This window comes from Rhincodon typus, chromosome 13, assembly GCF_021869965.1.
Source record: "Rhincodon typus isolate 14 chromosome 13, sRhiTyp1.1, whole genome shotgun sequence".
NCBI classification, from domain to species: domain Eukaryota; kingdom Metazoa; phylum Chordata; class Chondrichthyes; order Orectolobiformes; family Rhincodontidae; genus Rhincodon; species Rhincodon typus.
The window spans coordinates 47,091,319-47,114,767 of NC_063344.1; the positions used below are offsets into that span (position 1 = coordinate 47,091,319).

Consider the following 23,449-nt stretch of genomic DNA (forward strand, 5'->3'; position numbering starts at 1 on the left):
GTCCAAGGCGCAGGAGGGGGAGTTGAAGTGGTTTGCGACTGGGAGGTGTAGTCGTTTCTCATCGGGGAAACCAAGCGGAGGCTTGGAGACCACTTTGTGGAACACCTACGCTCTGTTCGTGACAAACGACTACACCTCCCAGTTGCGAGCCACTTCAACTCCCCCGCCCACTCCTTGGACGACATGTCCGTCCCAGGCCTCCTCCACTGCCACAACGATGCCACCCAACGGCTGGAGGAACAACACTTCATATTTCACTTGGGAACCCTAAAACCCAATGGCCTCAATGTGGACTTCACAAGTTTCAAACTCTCCCCACCCCCGACCTCATCCCAAGACCAGCCCCCTCCTCACATCCCCGCCTCCTTGACCTGTCCGTCTTTTCTCCCACCTATCCGCTCCTCCCACCTCACTGACCAACCCCCAACCCCACTTCCTACCTACTAGCCCCATCCCCGCCTCCTTGACCTGTCCATCTTCCCTCCCACCTATCTGCTCCTCTATCCACCTTCCATCATCGCGTCCCCTTCACTTCCAACTGACCAACCCCCATCCCAACTCCCTACCTACACTCACCCTTACTGGCTCCATCCCCGCCTCCTTGACCTGTCCGTCTTCTCTCCACCTATCTGCTCCTCTATCCACCTTCCATCATTGCCTCTCCCTGTCTCTACTTATTTCAGAGCCACCTTCCCCTCCCTCATATCTGAAGGAGGGTCCACATCCGAAACGTCAGCTTTCCTGCTCCTCTGATGCTGCCTGGCCTGCTGTGTTCATCCAGTTCTGCATCTTGTTATCTAAATACTGTGGTTGCTGTTTCTTTGACTTGTCTGAGGACTGTTCATTGACTTCACAGAGACAAGGGGAAAAGCTGCTGCAGAGATTCAACTGCAAAGCTGCTGTTGGCATTACACACACATTTTAAAAATAACTTCAGTATTTTTATCTCTATTGAATTATAATTTCAATTAAATAAATCTGGAATAAAAATCTAGCATCATTAGTGGCGACCATAAACTATTGGATTTTTGAAAGAAAACACAACTCACTCACTAATGTCGACAAGGGAAAGAAATCTGCTGTCCTAACATAATCTGGCCTAAATATGACTCCACAGTAAAATGGTTGACTTTTAACTGCCTTCTGAAATGGACTAGCAAGCCATTATATTTCCATTATATTCAAAACAGCAGTTTGCCACTATCTTCTCAAGAATAATTAGCATTGGGTGGTAAGTACTATCTTTGCCAGCAAACCAACGTCCCATTAGTGAAGAATAAAAAGAAATCAGCTTGAAATACAGAAGTAAATTACACACTAATAAACACAAATGCTTGAGAACTGTCATTAAAATATGTAACATTTAACAGATAGAACTGCCCTTATAGAGAACAATTTGTATATTGATTAAACAAGGCACATGCTAATTTTGAATGCCAGGAATTATTAAATGTTCATCCTAGTTGTACTGTCTTATGGTGTTCAATTTAATGAACGTTACCGAAATCAACCTTTTTACAAATGTTTCAACCACAGAACAAGCTGCAGAAGACCCATCTCTGCTAAGACTGACATCAGGTAATTGCAAATTTGACTTAGCTACAATGAAGCGTACAAAGCACTATACACATCAGTAAAATCCACTGTTGTTAAAATTAATTCAAATTAAATTTTGAATTTCATGAAATTATAGCTTTTATTAACTATGCGTCTGCTTGTGTACTTTTTAGATTTAGCCAGCACTTTGTTGTTTAATAGCAGAAGTATTTGACAATTATGATAAGCTGCTCATAAGCTAAACAACCTTATTCACATCAATTTTTAGCTACATTTTCCTTTCCTTTGAATGCACCAAGTCCATGTTAGAGCAAGTATCTTTGATGCATTAAATTGTGCATGAGGAAGCTGGGAAATCATAAGCTGCTCAACTCATTCACTTTCTCGTCACTTGCTGTTTAAGTCCTGAACAGACTTTCTGCTTGAGGACCCTGTCAAATACTTAACATAATTCTAAATCTTGGCTTCAGCCTTGCTCAGGATGTGTGTTCAGTTTGCTTGTTTTAAGGAGGCATGACAAGTTCTTGTATGTCAGGGACATTAATGTTGTACGGTTAATTTATTTTTACTGCCACATAGTTACAAGTTTAGGGAATTGCTTTTAGATTATTTCTCAGTGGATTAAATGTAAAAAGTGGGTTTCAGAAAGAACATTCTTAGACACAAATCTAACATGATACGCATTATTTTATTAACTCAGGATGAGATGCATGAAGCAGTCCAAAGATGTGCAGACTAGATGGATTGGCCATGCTAAATTGCCCATAGTGTTCAGGGATGTGTAGATTAGGTGGGTTATAGGGGAATGGGTCTGGGTGGGATGCTCTGAGTGTCAGTGTAGACTTGTTGGGCCAAAGGGCCTGTTTCCACACTGTAGGGATTCTATGATCTATGATTCTACGTCCAGAATTTTCCCGTTGAACTTAGGACATCTGTAGATTACACATACTTCAGAATACGTGGTAAATGAACTTCAGAAAGTACCAAATGGAATTGGTATTCCAAGGAATTAAGACTTCATGGCACTTTTGTAGAATTTCATGAGTTTATCCAAATGTTAGCTATCACCTTGCTATTAGTGTGTCGGAGTGCACTTGCGTGAACTTGAGCAATGAGAAACCTTCAAGCAGGGATAATTCAGTGACAGAGCAGATGCATTCACATGAGGGGGGAATGGAAGGACATCCACAACTGGAGCTCTCTGGATAGCTGAAGATACAGAGCTTAAAAAGAGAATAAAATGAGGCTTGTGACAAAATATAAGATTCCCAAGGAAGTAGAGAGCCCAAATCAATATAAAAAGTAAAGGAGATCTAACAGAAGAGATTGAAGAAGATTACAGAAATAAATTAATGGCTAATGTAAAAGGGAATCAGAAAGTCTTTTACAAATTCATAAATTGTAAAAAGATTAACAAATGAATAGTAGGGGCAGTTATAGAGCACAAAGGAGATATTTAGACACAGGGCATGGCTGAAGTACTAAATATACATAGAAACATAGAAGATAGGAGCAGGAGTAGATCATTCAAACTCTCGAACCTGTCCTGTTCTGCCATTCAATATTTTCCTGGATGATCATTGAGTTCAATGCCCAAATGTCACCCTCTCCCTATATTCCTTGATCCCTTTAGCCGCAAGCGGTATATCTACCTCCTTCTTGAAAACACATAATTTTTTTTGACCTCGACCACTTTCTGTGGTAGTGAATTCCACAGGCGCTCCACTGTCTGGGTGAAGAAATTTCTCCTCATTTCAGTCCTAAAAGGTGTACCGCTTATCCATAAACTATGACTCCTGGTTCTGAACTCCCCTACCATCGGTAACACTCTTCCTGCATGTACCATATCTAGACCTGTTAGAATTTTATAGGTTTCCATTAGATTCCCCCCACCCTCCCTTCTTCCAAACTCCAGTGAATATAATCCTAACTGACTCAATCTCTCTCACACATCAGTCCTGCCATCCTGGGAATCAATTTGATTATCCTTCACTGCACTGCCACTGCAGTAAGAAATCCTTCCTTGGATAAAGAGACCAAAACCGCGCAGAATATTCTACGTGTGGCCTCACCAATGCCTTGTATGCTTGCAGCAAGACATCCTTATTCCTGTACTCTAATCCTCTCGCTATGAAAGTCAAACATACAGTATGCCTTCCTTACTGCACCTGTGTACTTACTTTCAGTGACTTTAGTCCAGTGACGCTGGAGAAGAGGATGCTGTAACATAGCAATGAAGAAGGGAGTGCTAATGATATTGGATAGGATCTGTTTTAGTATTTAAAATGTATTAGTCCTCAAAGTAGAGAAGTCACCTTGTGGACTGTCATATAAGGTTACACAGGGAAGTAAGGGTGGAAATTGCAGGCTGTGTCCACAGTCTTGCAATCCTCCTAAGATATGCAAGTGGTGCCAGGAGCTTGAGGATTAGAAATATTCCAGCCCTGTTTACAAAAGTGGAGAGGGACAATCTTGGCAACAAAAATTAGCAAGTTAAACGCTGATGGTGATAAAGCATTAAGTAATAATCCAGAACAAATTAATTGCCATGTGTGAAAGTACAGGCTAAAAAATGAATGTCAGGTTTGATTTGTTAAAGGCAAATTGTGTTTGCTTAACTGGATCCAGTTGATTAATGAAATAACAGATTTAATATAAATGTTCAAAATCACAAATAAATTTATAGAATAAATAAAGAGAGACTTTTTTTTTCCACTGGAGGAAGGGCTAATAATGAGCCAGCACAGATTTACAGTGATTTGCAAAACAATCAGAAACAACACAAGGAAAGAGTTTTTAATGCAGTGAGTTGTTGTGATCTGGAATGCAGTACCTGAAAAGACGAGGGAAGCAGATTCAACAGTAGAATTTAAAAGAGATTGGAATAAGTACTTGAAGGGAAGTAATACAGGGCAACAGGGGAACGGCAGGGGAATGGCATAATTTGAGAGCTTCACCAAGGAACAGGCATGATGGACTAAATGGCTTCCTTCCTTCTATGATCTATTGTGCACTATCATAGAGCATACAGTAACCCTAGAATTATCAGTAAAGGATCCTAAATCCACCTGGAATGCTCAGATTGTTGCTATTAGAGTTTTCAATACACAAGATGACCTTCTCAGGAGTCAACATAAGGAACTACAGGGTCACTTGAACCCTGCTGAAACATACAGCAGCCAGCACACTTACTTTGTTCCCAGAGAGAATCAGCGTAGCATTAAGAATTCACACACAAATGCATCAGCACGAGGGGAAAGAACAGTGGGAAAACACATTAATGTCACTCACACAGAGAACGAAGTAGATTAATAATTCACCATAGTGTACTTGAACTGTCTAGTCTTTCCTCTGGATTGTCAATAAGCCAGCAGCACTACAGCAAATGGGCATTGATAGAGTGTAAATGACACTGTTGCAGAAAGACTTGAATCAACTTTCTCAGCACTACATAATTTAAAGAAGTTACGTTAAAGGATCAACAGGGCTTAGCCTAATATCTCTTGTGTGGTCACCCAGATATTACTGATGTAGTGGGAGTGATTGTTGAGATAACGCTGGAACACAATGGAGAGAATTGAGCTCTGTAATTATCAATCCTGGAATTAATTGCAAGTATCAGGAGATACAAATTGGAAATTTTATGCTGTTAATTTTATTCTTACTCTTACACAAGGAAAAAAATATTAAAAGCTGCAATATATTTTCCAGAAAACTGCAGAACTGAAGAAACAACAACTAATCAACCAGACACAGGTCTCTTTATTTTCACATTAATTAACAATTATAGTGACTAAAACATCTTTAAAATTCTCTTCAGAGAACTTTCTTGTTTTAATTGGGGCTTATGAGGATCAGAAATATAACATTGTAAGTGATCGTTTAGTTATATATTTCTAATTTACATAATTATTGTCACATATTTAATGTTAATAGAGAAAATATTTTGAACAATTATGTTATTTAAATTTGAAAATACTTCACTTTGTATCTGTTTTGTATTGATGTTTTATAAATTAAATGTTTAAAAATGATGGTTATGATTTTCTTTTCCTTGAAGTGTTTTCATTGTTTTCCACAGTGAAACCTGTGTGTGGTTGTGAGGGTAGGAGTGTGGAGGTAGTGAAGTTTGAGAGCACTACTCTGCTTACGTTTGGCTATGTTGTACTATGGTTTCTTACACAAAGGGTATTGACAATGGGTGTAACTAAGTAAGCAGTCTTATCAGATTATTTGGAACATTGCCGTTTTTCCAGCTCTACTTTGTAATAATAAAGTCTGGATTGTGCATTGTGTTAGAACACTGCCCTTTCACCTTTTGGCACAGATTTAATTCAAATAAATGACATGGGTTTGACAGATTCAGTTTGTTTCCCATCCAGTTTTCCCCCTTATCTCTTTTGAAGATGACAAGAAGAGCATTGAAATAGATGCTTTTGAAGATGATCAATACTTTTGTTTCTTCTTGAGCATTGTGCAAAGTGATTAGGTACAATTTCACATTTCCTCATCTGTATCCTAAATGCTCATTTCTGTGGTTAAGCTTGGATATTGAGTACCATTAGTCTATTCAACTGTGGGAATATTCAGTTGATCTGGCAGCGGCAGTTGATAGGATGATATATCAATCTAACATTGATTAAAATCTAATATCTGACATAGGCAAACCATAGAATCCCTTCAGTGTGGAAGCAGGCCATTTGGCCATCAAGTCCACACCAACCCTCTGGGGAGTATCCCACCTAGACCCACCCCCTGCATTTCCCACCCTAGACACTACGGTGAATTTAGCATGGCCAATCTACCTAACCCACACATCTTTGGACTGTGGGAGGAAACCTGCACAGACATGTGGAGAATGTGCAAACTGCACACAGTCACCCAAGGCTGGGATTGAACCTGGGTCCCAGGTGGTGTGAGGCAGCAGTACAAACCACTGAGCCACTGTGCACCAAGCTATCTGCAGTTTACCAGCTGTTAAGCCTATTGTTCAAATAGCCCCAGGTTTGGATCAATATTTATAGTAGAAAACCTCCTTCTTTGCTATTCTGTGTGTATATTATGATTATGTTCTAGGACTTTAGGACCTGAGCCTATGTGGATATTGCTGCTGCATATTTAATAAACATGTCTGGCATCGTTAACATAGTTCGATAACAGTTTTCTTTTGTGAGCTCTGAAGAAGGATCACCTGACCCAAAATGTTAACTCTGCTTTCTGTCCACAGATGCTGCCAGTCCTGTTGAGTTTTTCCAGCAATTTCTGTTTTTGTTTCTGATTTCCACCATCCAGTTCTTTGTCAGCTTTTTACGTTGTAACAGCTTTCATTGGCTTGCAGGTTTCTGTGTGCATCCTAAAAATAACAGCGTGATGACTTTACAGTAATTTAATTTGAAGAAGTGAATAAGCAGCTGAATGTAAAGAAGGAGGTGCTGCTGTTACAGGAATGGATAAAAGAGCTCATGTTTTAAAAAGATGCCAGAGTTCTAAATTGCACTCAATGGTACAATTTCATTGAGAAGCTTGTCTTGCATCTTTTGACAGCTGTTATTTTTTGTTTGGTGTTCGATTTTAATTTGACTTGATTTTTCACATAAACTCCCCTGACAGCTCTGGTTTTAAAAACTTGGCTTTTGGCCTGTTTTGCAGCAGTAGATGCTCAACAGGAAGGAGTAACTAGCTTCATGAGGAAAAGATTTGGCCCAGAAACAAGAGCACCTGATTAATGGTTCTGTTATACATCACGTACTTAAGGAGATGGCAAAGGGGAACCTTTAGAAATATTTTTTAAAAGTGTTCATCCTTTAGCACTTATCACTCCTGGCAACAGTAGTCACATTATATCTCCACCATGTTCCTCTACCAAGTACCTCTATCCCTGAGCAATGCAATACCTAAGCACTCAAGATGCTGGCACAGGCTGCTGGTTCTTGACAATAAAGGTCTGATGCTTGTGCCAGCTATGTCAGTCATGCCATTAAATTATGTAAATGGCCACACTGCACGCTGTCTCACAAGATTAACCCATTTGTGCGCAGGACTATATGATCAATTACATTTTCAGCCCTGAGATGTCCATTGAATTGTAAAACTGTCAGTATGTTATACTGATATCCACAATCCCATTCTAACTATTCACACCGAATATGAAAAGGTTCTTGAAAGAAGTCTTTTAAGGCTCTCATGGGGTTCCAAAGGTTGGATCTCGGAACATGTTTTGTTGGGTGCAGGATTTTCAGACGAGGTAACACAGTTTAAAGTTAAGCTTTTCGAGGGAAAACAAGAAATTTAGACAAAACCAAAGAATTGCAGATATTGGAAATCAGAAACTAAAACAGAAATTGCTGGAAAAGCTCAGCAGATCTGGCAGGATCTGTGGAGAGAAAGCAGAGTTAACATTTTGGATCCAGTGACCCTTCTTCCGAACTTTAGACAGCTCTTCTTTAGTTAGAAGGTCTTAATAATGAAGTAGGTGAACTTCTATTAAGGAACAAGGCTGTTAGTACTGGAATCACAGTAAAGTACCTGGTGAGAGACTTGTAAAGGGAGATTAGATTGGCCAATACTCTTCAATCTGAGACATTTTCATGGTAATATAAAAGAAAAGTAGTGGCTTAGTCATTAACTTAGCACTTTACTACAATCGTTCTGTTCACCCTTGTATAAACTATCACATTGATTTTCTTAAAAAAAAAACAAATATTTCTCTCACAGATTTATACATCAACACATCGTGTCCCAGCTGTAACTGTCAAACGGTGAGAAACCTTTTTTTATAATTTCTTTTATAGAAATATTTCAAGTGATTTAGCAAGCAAGAACAAAAGAGAAATAAAGAACATTGTGATATAAATGTACAGACAGGAATCTGAAATGTTTTAGTCAATTTCACTAAGATTTTTCTTCTCAAAATACAGAATCAAAGTTTTGAACAAGTACCACCTAGGCAGATCTCAAAAGACCGTTTTTAGTAGGTACTTTTCCAATACTTTGGAAATATAATTAGCAGTATCTGCCTTGATCAATATTAATTGATACTTTTTGTTTTATCCCTTTAATACACAGTTTGAAGTTGGATCAGGAAGGAAGCTATCAGTGTGTCGCTACTGGTCTCATATTTGAAGTGACTGGAAAAGTTGAAATAGTTTACTCAATTCTGTCTTGGTATAAGTATGATACATTTCTGGATGAAAAATGGAAGCTTTGTGGCCCACTGTTTGAGGTGAAAACTGATCCAGCCATACTTGAGGTGGAAAATGATCCAGCCGTACTTGAGGTGAAAAATGATTCAGCCATGCTAAAGAGCATTTACTTCCCTCATTCCCTCTGTTTGGCAGGTAAGGGATTTTCTTTTGTTCCTAGTTTTAATTTTATCATTTTCTTCTCCTTTGAACCATCGTCCTTTTTTGTTCATTGTACCATATTCCACTAGATGGCAAATTAAATTCATTTTGCAACATTGATGTTCTTTAGATAAGCCATGGGAATGTGTGTTTATTGCACTCACTAGAATTATAGAGTTTTACAGCACAGAAACAGGACCTTAGGCTCATGTCAGTCAGTAGGCATCTATCTACTGTGGTCCCATTTCCATCACTTGGCCCATAGCCTTCTATAGCTAAGGTGTTTCAAGACCATCTAAATACTTCTTAAATGTTGTGATGGGTTCTGTCTCTACTGCCCTTTCAGAGAGTGAGTTCCAGTTACTCACCACCCTCTTGAGAAAAAACTTCCTTAAATCCCCCTAAGCCTCCTACTCCTTACCTTAAAACTGTGGCCCCTGGTTATTAATCCTACTACTAAGTGAACACATGCCTTCATATCTACCCTGTCTATGCTCCTCATAATTTGGGATACCACAGTCAGAATCCCCTTTCTGCTTTCTCTGCTCTAAGGAAAACAACCCCAGCCTATCTAGCCTCCCTTCAAAGCTGAATCACTCCAGCCCGGATCCTGGTGAATCTCCTCTGTAGTGCAATCACATGCATCCTATAGTGTGATGTCCAGAACTGCACAGTCTATGGCCTAACTAATATCTAATGACACAAGGTTAGGCAGCATTTTAGACAGTATGGATGATAGCATAAATTCCAGAAAGATATTGATGGACGAGGTGAATGGGAAAAAAAAACTGTGGCAGATGGATTTCACTGAAAGCAAATGTGAGGTTTTGGACCAAAAACAAGGATCAGGGTACTTTCTAGATGGTATGAAGTTAAAATACAGTGGATGATCAAAGGGATTTGAAGGTTCAGGTGCTCAGACCTTTAAAATGTCATAAACAGGTGAAGAACATAATGAAGAAACCTAATGGAATGCTGGCCTTTATATCTAGTAGACTGGAGTACAAGGAGGCAGAAGTTATGCTGCAGCTATACAAAACACTGGTTAGACATCCACTTGGTGTTTGTGAACAGATCTGGGTACCACACCTTAGGAAGGATATATTGGCCTTGAAGGGAGTACAACTTGGTTTACAAGAATGATACCTGTACTTCAGGGATTAAGTTATGAGGAGAGATTACACAAATTAGACCTGGTTTCTCTAGAACATAGAATGTTAAAAGGTGATCTGATTGAAGACTTCAAGATAATAACAGGAAAAGCTAAGGTAGATAAAGATAAACGATTTCCACTGATTGGAGAATCTAGAATAAGGGGGCACAGTCTGAAAATTGGGGCCAGAACAAGAGAGAAATTAGGAAGCACTTCAGTACACAAAGGGTGGTAGAGATTTGGAACTGTCTTCCACAAATGGCAGTTGATGCTAGATCAGTTGTTAATTTTGAATCTAAGATAGACACATTTTTATTAAGCAAAAATGTTACGTGTCTGGGCCAAAGGCTATGAAGTTGGGCCACAGATCTGTTATGATCTCATTGAATGGCAGAACAGGCTGAAGGGGCTAAATGGCCTAGTCCTGTTCCCATATTCGTATATCTTGTACAGCTCCATCATAACTTCCCTCCTCTTATATTCAGTGCTTTGACAAATAAAGACAAGTGTCTCTTATGCCTTTTTAATCACCTATCTACCCGTCCCATTGCCTTCAAAGATCTGTGGACATAAATACCAAGGTCCCTCTCATTTGCTGTACTTCCTACCATTTGTTGTGACTCTGTGCCTTGTTAGTCATGGAATCATGGATGTTTACAGTATGGAAACAGGTCCTTTGATCCAACTTGTCCATGTTGCCCAGCTTTCACAGTTGAACTAGTCCCATTTGCCTATGTTTTGTCCATATCCTTTCATACCTATCCCATCCATGTACCTGTCCAAATGTTTCTTAAATGGCAGAATTGTACTCACCTCCATCACTACTTCTGGCAGCCCATTCCAGACACTCACCATCCTCTGTGTGAAAAAAATTACCCCTCTCAACCCTTTTCTATCTCTCCTCTCTCACCTTAAACCTATGCCATCTATTTTTAGACTCCCCTACCTTGGGGAAAAGCTGTTGGCTATCTACCTTATCAATGCCTTTGATGATTTGAAAGACCTCTATAAGGTCATCCCTCAGTCTCCTACATTCCAGGGAATAAGCCTACCCAACTTTTCCGTATGACTCAAACCTTCCAGTTCGGGTAGCATCCTAGTATTTTTTTCTGCAGTCTTTCTAGTTTAATAATATCCTTCCTGTAGTAGGGCTACCAGAACTGCGTGCAGTACTCCAAATGTGGCCTTACCAATGTCATGTATAGCTGCAACTAGGCGTCCCAACTCCTATACTCAGTGCTCTGACCGATGAAAGTAAGCATGCTGAAAGCCTTCTTCATCACTCTGTCTTCCTGTGACTCCACTTTCAAGGTGCTGTGAACTTGTACCCATACATCTCCTCGTTCCATAACACTTACCAGGCCCTACCATTGACTGTGTAAGTTCTGCCCTGGTTTGACCTACTCAAAATGTATCACCTCACACTTTTCAGAATTAAATTTCATTTTACTTGTTTCCCTTGTTATTGCCAGTTAGGATTCTAAAAATGGGAGAAGTTTAAAACAACTTTATTTTTCTTTCCTCACTCAACGAAAAGATAATTTCTTTTCTCTTTCCTTTATATTCCCTGTTCTGCTGTCTGATTGGAGCAAGCCAAAGTCTGGTTTCTAATGTCTCTTTAAGCTCTAATGCTGTCAGAGACATTAGCATTTGTTTGATCACCACACCCTCCAATTTTCAACCCATATTTCTGGCAAGTATCCTATCTTGGTTACTCATAAATGTCACTAGGAGCTGGTATGGAGTAGTATTTTATGGGCCAAATTCCATACTGTATTCACAGAATGATTTGGAAAATGTCTTCAGCCATTGTTTTACGTTTACAAATGTGTATCTCATCCTGCAGACCATTCAGCTGATATAAAATTTGGAATTTTACACATAAAGGACAAGAAACCCATAATAGAGCCAGCTGTTGACCATTCAACAACACACGTTCATTGGAATGTGAGCTCCTTATCACCAGTTGGACCAATCTGTAATACTAGTTCTGAAAACATTCAACATCATGGTGTTGTGCTGATTTACAAAATTATTAACAGCTACCAGTCTTTATTATTTCACGTGTACATGGCAACAAACAATCACTCTGTTATTAAGGTATGAACTGTTATGTCTATCTTTGTTGAGAGTATAAGTAGAGCTTTTTTGGTATAGTTTTGCCATTAGTTAAATTATTATTTATTTCTGAATAGATTTTTCAGTGAATTGTCAGTGTACTTAAAAGTGCTAATTTAAAAAACTAATTTCCTGATGATTATGCTTGTTCGCTTTTAGGATATCGGAAAGGCTGAAAAATATTCAAAACATAAATCTATAAAAATTGATAAACCTCCTCAATGCAATAAAAAGCTAATTACTGGCAAAACATATCGACTCCTGAGTGACCCACAAGCTGAAATAACACCTGGGGTATGTGTAGTAAATAATTACTGCTATATTTCTGCTGCTTACATGCAAAGTTTTCTATATATGTTATTCATAAATCGTTCTGAAGAAGGGTCACTGGATCCAAAATGTTAACTCTGATTTCTCTCCATAGATGTTGCCTGACCTGCTGAGTTTTTCCAGCAGTTTCTAATTTTGTTTCTGATTTTTATCATCCTTAGTTCTTTGTTTTTGTTATGTTATACATATATAAATAAAAACTTCAAAATAAATTGAAAAGTGATGACATTTTCAGAGTTAGGATCTAAAATAATATGAGTATTGTTATCACTTTCCATTGTTCTAAAATCCTTCGACATCAGGATAAGTTCCAGTTGAATCTTCGAGTCTACTGAAAATGCTGGGACCTGAAGTGTGAATCTAAAAATCTGATTTTGGGCTCTGGTCATATATTTGCTGTGATTACAATATACCAATTTGTTCATTGAAAGTTGTGCAGTTTTGGAAAAGTGCTATCGGTTTCGTCAGAAGAGACAGAGGGGATTGGAAGAAAAGTGTCTTTCCTGACTTCAGAAATCCTAAAGCTAGGAAATTTATTACTTTTGAACTGTGGTCACCTTTGTAAAGTAGCTATTTTGAAAACAGCAGTGAGATAATTGATCAAATAAGCTATTTCAGTATTGCTGGTTGAAGGGTAATAGCGGCCAGGATGATAAGAGAACTGAAGCAAACAAAAACAGAAATAGCTTGAGAAGCTCAGCAGGTCTGGCAGCATCAGTGGAGAAAAAACAGAGTCAGTGTTTCGAGTTCACTGACAGCAATTAGTTCTGAAGAAGGACCACTGGACTTGAAACGATAACTGTTTTCTCTCCACAAATGCTGCCAGACCTGCTGCATTTGTTCAACAATTTCTGTTTTTGTTCGTTTTAGATCTCCAGCATCCACAGTTCTTTGTTATATTGTAATAAGAGAACAGTCTTGCTCTTCTGTGAATAGTGCCTTGGGATCTTTGGAGGGGACAAAGAGGACACTTGTACTCTTTAAGAGTACAGCACTTCATGAGTATTGAGCTGGACTGCTAACCCAGAGTACTCAGGTCCGAGAGCCAAAACCATTTGACTCAGAAATGATAGTGCTACCATTGAGGCAAAGCTGCTTGGAGATAATCCATCAGCATTATGTACATCAAACATTTCAGTTTTTGGTAACTTTTGCAGGTTATAAACATCACTTTTCTCTATAATTAGGTATTATTTGGAAAATAAACTAACATTTTAAGAATAAGGTCAGGTGTTCTAGGATTTGTTGAAAGTGTTAACTTGAATATTTTTGTTCAATTTTGTATTAAGTGTCTTTGAACATTTGTCTTTCTTCCTTGGTGGATAGTTTTTGCACTAATTTAGTAAATGTAAGTATTGCTGAAAAAGACACATTTTGTCAAAGTTTTTTGTCTTACACTCATCAGGACATTTTGCAAGAATACAAATTCAAGGAAAAATACATTTATATTTATTCTTGTGAAGTGCCCTGATAAGTGCGAGATGGAAAATGCTTTGACGAAATACTCAAGTCCAGTGCTGTAAATGATTATCAGTTTAATTTACCAATTCCAACTTCCCTTCATCTGGTTTCTACACGCTAGAAATTTCATTTATTTTTCCTTAAGCATTGTGGGAATGTTTTTCTTTTCCACTGCTTGAGCTAGAAAATATAAAAAGCTAAAAAGGAAATATCTTTGCGTCCCTTCAATCTGCTTCACCACTGCTAGCAACAAGAGAGGTAATAGAAATTCTTTAGAATGGGCACGCTGTAGGGAGGCAAATTTAACTTTGTACCTAGGGACATTTTGAATGAATTTAATTTTGCTCCCTCCAATACTTTGTACTTGTTAAACAAAAACTTGGGTTACTAAACACTGGAATGACTGTTGCTGATCTTGGAAGACAATTGTTTAACATATTTGTATAACATTATTTTCTCTGTGTTCCTAGCTAAAATGGGGCTGAATTTGGACTTGGGTGGAATGGTGAAACAGCTGGCTGCTAAATACCCCACCTGAATTATTCAATAGAATTGAATATTGTGTGCACTGTTAAAGTGAGCATAGTCTTAGCAGACCATAGGACTGCCCTCTCATTAGAAAGAAACAATTGGTGGTAGTTTAACCTGACGGTCACCATGCCTCAGGCAAAGGGAGATGTTCAGTACTTCATGGTAAGCTCAGCTGATGCAGGAATTGAACCCACACTGTTGTCATTGCTCTACCTTTGAAACCAGCTGTCCAGCCAACTGAGCTAACCAACAGAGGGCAAAACCGATGCTACTTGTTTTGCACCCTATGTCCAATATTACCTCAATTATTGTTTTACTTTATTTTGAACGCATTAATACTTAGGCTAAAACAGAAAAATGTCTCAGAACATTCATCTATTAACATTACTGGTAATAATTTTGCACCTGAACAACAAAACCAGCCCATTTACCCCTAAGAATGCAAACTTGCGGCTCTCTCCCTTGGGCCATCAAAGCAGGTATTGAGTTTGATTTTACATTTACAACTCTTTTAGTTCACCCATTCACGTGACAACATTCCTGGGTATTTGTTGAGATTGTTTTCACATTATATACCTCTGTTCCTGAAAGGTTAGGATGTTTGTTTTTATTCTTTGATCTGTAATCTCCCTTGTTTCACATCAACAATATTGTGTAGTTTTGTATCTCTTTACACAGATGGTGTACTTGGGTTGTATTAACAAGGGTAGGACTTATACAGTTAATGGTAGGGGGTTGGGTAGTGTTGTAGAACAGAGGTGCACAATTCTTTGACATTTGTGTCACATATAGACAGGGTAGTTAAAAAGGCGTTTGGCATGCTTGCCCTTCGTTGCTTAGACCTTTGAATATAGGATTTGGGAAGTCATGTTGAGGTTGTACAGGAAATTGGTGAGGCCTGTTCTGGAATACTGCATGCAGTTCTGGCCACCAAGCTGGAGAGGGTTCAGAGGAGATTTACCAGGGTGTTGCAGGGTATGGAAGGTTTGAGTTATAAAGAAAGGCTGGGACTTCTTTCACTGGAGCGTAGGAGGTTGAGAGGTGACCTTATAGAAGTTTATAAAATAATGACATATAGATAGAGTTAATGGTTTCTGTTGGATGGGATATTTCAAGACTAGGGGGCACATTTTTAAGGTGAAAGGAGAGAGATTTATTGAAGATGAAAGAGGCAATTTTTTTACACTGGATGGTTTGCGTGTGGAATGAACTTCCTGAGGAAGTGGTAGATGCGGGTACAATTACAATATTTAAAAGACATTTGGATAAGTACATGAATAGGAAATGTTTGGAGGGATATGGTCCAGAAGCAGGCAGGTGGGACTAGTTTAGTTTGGTATTATGTTCGGCATGGCCTGGTTGGACCGAAGGGTCTGTTCCATGCTGTATGAATCTATGACTTAGCTGGGACTTTTGTTTCATTATTTTGCCCAGTTTTTTTTTGTGTATGCAAAAACACATTTGAGAGCTCTGTGAGCACCATATTAAAGTATGCATTCATATTTGTTTCAAGCCGTACCTATTTTATAGGCCTGTTATATTGCATTGCGTTCTATGTAGTTTATCAGCCAACATAACACACTCCTTTGTTTACTACTTCAGTCTTTATTTTTCTTAAAAGTGATCTACTTTTTTCTGAGGGATCTTTGTTATTCATTTCAGGCTGAATCTTCTAGTCTACTGATTGTGATATCTCTGGCAAATCTATGTCGAATTTCTGCTCTTGGTTGTGAATGGTTGACAGGATTAGATTTGTTAAAGGCTCACACTTCCTTAAGTGGAAGCATCTGTTTAATAGTATCGTACATTAGTGTGCCGTGAGTTGCAGAGTAACTGTGCAAAGCCTACAGTTTGAGCTCAACTGTTGAAAGAGTTCTCCGCAGAGAGGAAGAATCAATGGGAGAGTAACCCACAGCAATCTTGCAAAACATCTTGTGGCTAAAGCAGGAAAGTTTCTCTTGGTGTATCAGTGCAGCAGTGTCACTGGTCACCACTGTAAACTAGTGACAGAGATGGTGTGAGTTCTTATTTTACCATGGCAATTTGTGGAACTATATTCAAAAAATCTGGCAAACTGTAGATGTGTAAAAGGAAAAATACCAACTAAATTGTTATACCAAAAAATGTCACTGAGAACCTGCCATTCAGATCAAGATTCATCCACCTGTAACTCAGTTCCCTACCATGTACTGGGCTGTTAATACCTTCTGAAATGATTGAATAAGCTGCTCAATCGTAAAAAAAATTTGCCACCTTACCACCACCACTCAACTCAACTCAATCAAGAATGAGCAATAAGTATGATGTTGATAGCATTACCCATGTTCTGACAGCAATACAGTGAAAAGTCCCCAGACTGTTGGCTGGATCATTAAGCCAGTGACCCAGGTTAGTGCTTTGGGAACTTAATTTTAAATCCTATGAAGACAGAGTGTGAAGTTTGAATTCAATCAATGAACATAGAATTATAAGCTAGTCAACTGATGACCATGTAACCACTGTCAATTGTTACGAAAACCCACCTGGTACACTGATATACTTTAAGAAAGGAAATCTGTCAACCTTACTGGGTCCAGCCTATATGTGACCCCAGTTCCACAAAATGTGCCACAAAATAGGCCAAGCAAGCTCAAGAGTAATTCGCGATCAGCAACAAATGCTGCCCTGGTCAGTGACACCCACATGTCATAAAAGAATTAAAAAAGACTTGTGAATTGAACATGCTTCCTCCATAAGTGCAAATAATGTATAAATGGAAAGGGTGGGAAGTAATGAGAGCAGCAGCTGTTTATGGGCTGGAATTCCACCTAAAGTTTAACTTGGCTGCTTGATTTGACTCCAGTTATAGGCAATTGCAGAAAGTAAAGCCATACCCACACTTTCATGTCTAGAATGTCTCAGCCTGAATTTTGTAACAGGCACTGAATAATGCCTTTATAATAACAAATAATATGCATGTTGTGGCATCAATTCAGGAGATCTGAATCTAAACACTCTACACAGTTATCCATTTCCACAAGTATATGTTGCTAGGGTTTGGATGCATCTTGTTTTGCCCATTGCAGAATACTATTGATGAAATCTCACCATCTTTAAAACTAATTGTGGATCAAGACCATTCCAGTTCTCATGAGCACCCTCTGAAGTATTTTAAACTTCTACAAAATAAATGATGGCCATGTCTACCAAGACACTCCACAATGAGATGACCTGTAACTGCAACTGTAACCTATTGAACCCTCTCTGTCTGGTGGGGGAGAGCAGTGAAAGGGACCTGAGCAGATATCGACTGAAACACGAGCATCTCTTGCATCCATGCCATCTTTAAATGGCCTGGATGAGCATTCTGAAGTCATCCTGCTCATTGACGGACACAAGTTAAACACGGTGGAGAAAGGGGTGACGATACTGATTCTCTGACAGGCTCCTGGGAGTAGTGCAAAGGAAAGAAGCCCACTTATTTGAAAAGTGGCAGAGGAGTCTTCACCACCAGACCCTGCTAGCCATCTCCAGCCTGTGGGGAACAGTCAGCAGGGGTCAATGATTTCTCTACTCCAGGGTACATGACGCACTTTTCTCAGCCACCTCACACCTCACTCCATCTCAGCTACTGCACTCACGCCCCATCAATCTCACGCTCTGCCACTCTCACAATTGTCTTCAACATCTACCCTCACACACTATCATCTACCCAATCCTCCAACCTCCCACGCCACTAACCTTGCATAACTTCTGTATGCTTCTCTCCATCATTCCACCACCTGCACCATCACTAAGAGCCGGACCATCCACTTGCATCTCACTGAATCGCTTCCTTTCTCTTATTACAGAGAACACAGCCCAGAACAGGACAGAGTGATGCCATATGGTGGGGACTGCCTCACCTTCAGGTTTTCACCCCCTATTGAGGAGAGAATGCTGGCTCTCACAGGGGGAGACCAGGACTGCTCCTGCAGGGGCACAGAGACATCCATGTGCTACCAACTGATTTAATCTAATTCTTCAATCCAACTGCATCTCTCACATTAACCCCACTGTCTGTATCATCGGTCACACAGCAATTCTAACCACTGGCGGTGATGCCTCCTCCTTTTCGTATTCTGCAGGTACAGCTGGTATCTCCATGTCCTGTGTGGAGAAAAGGCTGGACCTCAGAAGCCATCTCTTCGACCTCTAAGGAAGCATGAGTAAGGCTGTCCCTGCACTCTCCACCAGGTCAGATACTGACAGTTTAGTGGGGAAAGTTTGGGAACACAATCTGGTGAGCACCTCACTTTGATAGCTCCACAGCTGGCTTAGACAGAAACTCCCCACGTCATGGGCACTCAGAGGACTGCCAGAGACCTGCTCAGGCCCAGACAATCAGGGACTTTGTCCACACACACAAGGAGGTACTGCAGCAACAGACACAGATGTGGGCCTTATTACTCAGAAGCTGCAGCAATGCAGCAAATCATGTGACCATTTGTCTGCCCCTGGACAGGTTGGTGGCTACTACGGTGAGCCAAGCCTGGCCTCCTTAAGGGCCACTGGAGAGACACCTCCATTTCAACATTGTCCTCAGGACCAAAGGCATGGTGACAGGGGACCATAGTATGCCCTCCTTCTTCACAAGGAGTTGGAGCGGTGCCAGGAGATGCTCCGCCGGTGGAAGACCCCCACCCAAACCCTTATGAGGTGTCATCCCAGGACAGTGCCGAGCTGGCTGGACCCTCCAGCTCCCCCTGCCTGTCCCTTTGGAAGTTCTGATCTTTGGAAGTTCGTGTTGACGGTCACTTGACCACCAGCAAGAAGACCCTCAGCATGTCTGAGCTGCCCAGGCACAAAAGCGCCCCGGAGGTCACCTGGCCAAACTTCCAGGGACCAACAGTCTCCACGGCCAAGCAAGCTCCCTCCAGCCCAGCTGCAGAACAGTGGAGTACACGAATACATAGTGGGAGGGAGGGGAAGGTGTAAACTTATTGAGAGCACTTTGATCACATGGGTGACAATGATTGTTAAGTTTTGTACAAATATATGCGCTGTAACTGCACATTTGGTTTTTAGTCTTTCTGTGGAGGTCCAAAAGGCATTGTTACACTATCTGGCATCACTTCATGGCCACAGACCATGGTATGTACTGAGAGCCTGCTTCATCATGTAGAAGCAAGAAGGACAAGGCATCGGGTCATGCTGATACCTTTGGCCATTCTTGTGCAACATTCTTATTCTTTCCCAGCCTTGGTGCCATCAGTGAGCTGTCAATGCATCATTATCCAGGAATGAATGTAGCAGGGAGGTACAATTCACAGATGGGTCAATGCATTATGATGACCAGGAATAGGGAGCCTGCAGCTCTATGTCCTGTACACTACTCGGATCTACATGCCATACTCTTCCCCTCTAAAAGCCCTATAATTGGTGGATGCATCTCCCTCCCTCACAGATCAAGTTACTTACCCCACCCTCTCCAAGTGTTGTCACAGCCATTTTCTTGCCCACTGCATACTTCCGGGTTGCAGTACGATGAAAGGCGACAGTCAATGCTCCATGGCCAGTGACTTCCAGCCCCCATTTAAACATGTCAGTGAGCCCCTGAACACCCAGATCCCCTTCCAAGTAGCCCATTTGATAAACCTCCCCAGGTCTGCACCCAAGTCTTCCACATAATCCTGTATCTGTCTATCTTCCCCACCCAGCCCCTGGTATGAATGAGGTAACAGTTCCACATGAGGCCACACACTCACATGCCCTGTCCACTGTCTGGAAGCTAGAGTGTTCCTGACTGTGGATGAATCCCACTCCCACATTACCCTGTTCATGACCATGCCATACTGCATGCCCACCCCTTGCAGACACTGTTGCCCCCATTCACAATTGTAACCCTCCTTCTCCACAGCCTGCAGCCCCCTCCACCCCTGATCTGAAGACTAACTTGCCAAGTCTCATTCCCATTACAACAGCTGGCCTTGCTGCCCCTCTCCTGTAAACTCCACTTCCCATTAGATTTCTGCACATGGAGCTGATGGACTGACTATGGTCTACTCCCTGGACTGGCTACTGTAGAGCTGCAGCACTGACTGTCACCAACTCCCCAGACCTCTGAGGTATGGACCCCCCTGACTGAGTTCACCTGAGCGGATGCCTGTCTGCGGTAGGTTTGCTGGATGGGTATGGGACGCTACCCTTCACTTAATGTGCTGGGACCCCTAACTGACAGTGCCTCCTTGACTGAGGACTGCTGAAGTGTAGCTGGTTGTCTCTGCGAATAGAACGGCAAAGCAAGGCAGGGATGCTGTGAGCATGTGGGTTCCTTAGCAAAGGAAGCAAGAACTAAGAGAGCAAATATGCAGCTCTGAGATACAGCCTGGTCCAAATTCATGAGCTGGGTATCTGTCTGTGCATGGAAAGTATCCTTATTGCAGTCTTCCAATGCTAGTTGACAGTGAACCCTGCAGTACAAGTCTGTGCTTCCCGGAGTTCCCTGTCAGCGTATCAGAGAGGTGCCACAATGGCAGTGAGGTGTTGGCAGATGTCAGAATCCAGTATCCACAGACGAGGAGTGCATGTGGCAGCTGCCCATGGTTCATGCCCTGGCCTGCAGTTTGATTGAACACAATGTAGAGGTTCGGAGCAAACGGTGAATTGATAATCACGCTGGTTTCCACATCGAGTTTTTCCAGCAACAAGGTTGTTTGCGGAGTTTGTTAAGATAGAAAGTTCAATATTAATGATTTGAGTTGGACTGTCATCAAAGTGTTTAACAGGCAATAATTCCCCTTATTTACCAACTTGTTGCTGCCTAATGAGCAACTTACCTTGCCGCTTGTGAAAAGCATAAAAGATGGAGTGAGTTGCTCTCGCCATTGAGGTTGTTCTCACTGGACTTCATATCTGATTCTGCCACCTATCTCACCATTGTCCACATCGATAAGACCCCCTATAAGGTTCTGCCCCATGTTTCTGTAAAGGCCATTATATCAGCAGTTATTTTGTACTATCAATTCATCCATCTTGTTATTAATGCTGAATGCATCCAGAATAAGAGACTTTAATCCTCTCTTTTCATTATTTTTCCCTGGTATGACCTTATTTGCTGGTGCTGATGTTTGTGCAGCATGTTCTGCCATATCACACTCTGGTTATCATTATTCTGAATTGCTATCTTGCAGTATTGCCTTGTCCTATATTATTAACTTTCCAAATCTTACCTTGTGTCACTCCATTCTAGTGTTCCTTTTGCTTGTCTGACTGATCTTCTTCAGAAGAAATTCCCCAACTACACTGCAGGTGCATCTACTTTCTGTTCAGTAGCTAATTTCAAAAACATATCGAGCAAAGTTAGATTCTTAGCTGCAGCGCAAACCAATCAGTTTATACCTACGCCTTTAAGCTACTTCAAGCTTTTAAATGCTGCTGCAGTGAGCTGGTTTTCACCATCCATCAGCCAACCTATCAATGAGAAGCCTTTCTGAGCCCTGGAACCAGTCTTACAGGCGCCTTTGTTGGAAGTATAATCCCTATGCTTCCCATATAGGTGAAATGTCCAGGACTTGGAAGGGAATTACAAACAAGTTCCAACATTTCTAAAACAAGAGCAAAATATGGCAGATGCTAGAAATCTGAAAAAGAAACAAAGTGGTGGAGAAACTCAGCAGGTCTGGCAGTATCTGTGGAGAGGGAAAAAAAGGAGTTAATGTTTTGAAACCAATATAACTCTTTGGAACTGTTCAGAAAGTCTCATATCTGAAGAAGTGATATTGGACTGGACCCAACATTTCAAACCTTGGGACAAGATTTTCTTTATGTCTCAGCAATAACATCATAAACCTGTTTATAACAAACGTGTTTACAATTATGTGAGGAAACATTTGCTTCACTTAAATGAGGACTTTGCAATGGAAATCATTAGTATTCACTTAGAAATGCATGAATTCTTTATGATTAAACAAATGGTGATTTTCAATATTTTTAAAAACTTCAACAGGAAATTGAATTTGAAGATATAGCCGCTCTTAAATGTAAAGGCTATTTTGAAGTATTTTTGGAACAACCAGGAGATTTTCAACTAACCTTAATGGATGTAGATTCAGGTGAAACAATGTGGTCCTCAAAACTGCGGGAGTGTAAGTACTTTCAGAGTATTTAGGCATTGTTAAATACCATTCAACTCAACTTCTTTACAAGAGGTGTTGAATTTGCAACTATTTTATGGACTTTAATTCTCTGTAGCTAATTCATTTTTACAATTTCATATGATATCTGACATTCCAGTTGCCCAATTGTTGTGAATTGTCATAGTTTTACGTTGGGGAAAACCCACCTGCTCACTCTTTCTACCAAACCAGAACAAGGTATGATACAGGGTTCCTTGTGTCTACTCCTCAAATTCTGATCTCTGTGATCACCTGGAGAGTTTTTATTTGCAATAGACATCAATAGAACTGTCAGTTTCTTGTTTAGTGAAGTGAAGTGCCAATCTACTGCCCTACAAGCCAACTCAGCCAATGAATTTCTCAAAATTGCTCTGAGATTCACTAGAAAAGATAGAAAAGCAGAATACCATGGAGGCTGCAAATTTACAATGAAATGTGGGAATACACTCAAGAAGTTAGGCAGCATCTGTGGAGTGAGAGAGAGAGAGAGAAATGGGAATAAAGTTTCAGGATTGTGACCTTTCCTCAGAACTGGTAAAGGATAAAAATTTTTAAAAAGACTGTAAGGAGTGATAGGACATGGACAAAGGAAGGCCTGAAATAGCCTCGAAGACAGGACAGATTGAAGGACAGAAAAGCTTGCATCCCAGGGCCAAAAGGAAGAGATATAGGGTAAGAAAAGTAACAAAGAATTTAAAGAGATAGCAGGAACTGCAGATGCTGGAGAATCTGAGATAACAAGGTGTAGAGCTGGATGAACAAAGCAGGCCAAGCAGCATCAGAGGAGCAGGAAAGCTGACGTTTCGGGCCTGGACCCTTCT

At 40.5% G+C, this 23,449-nt stretch overlaps 1 protein-coding gene across 1 annotated transcript in view; it reads left to right on the top strand.

Annotated features, from left to right (window-relative positions):
- Positions 1-23,449, top strand: part of si:dkeyp-97b10.3 — a 77,921-nt gene that overhangs the window by 35,020 nt on the left and 19,452 nt on the right. Inside the window, exons 6-13 of the mRNA XM_048604263.1 lie at positions 1,537-1,578; positions 5,269-5,313; positions 8,272-8,315; positions 8,475-8,527; positions 8,623-8,894; positions 11,900-12,153; positions 12,331-12,465; positions 22,460-22,598. Of these exons, the coding sequence (XP_048460220.1) occupies positions 1,537-1,578; positions 5,269-5,313; positions 8,272-8,315; positions 8,475-8,527; positions 8,623-8,894; positions 11,900-12,153; positions 12,331-12,465; positions 22,460-22,598 (984 nt within the window). The remainder of the gene's footprint in view (positions 1-1,536; positions 1,579-5,268; positions 5,314-8,271; positions 8,316-8,474; positions 8,528-8,622; positions 8,895-11,899; positions 12,154-12,330; positions 12,466-22,459; positions 22,599-23,449) is intronic.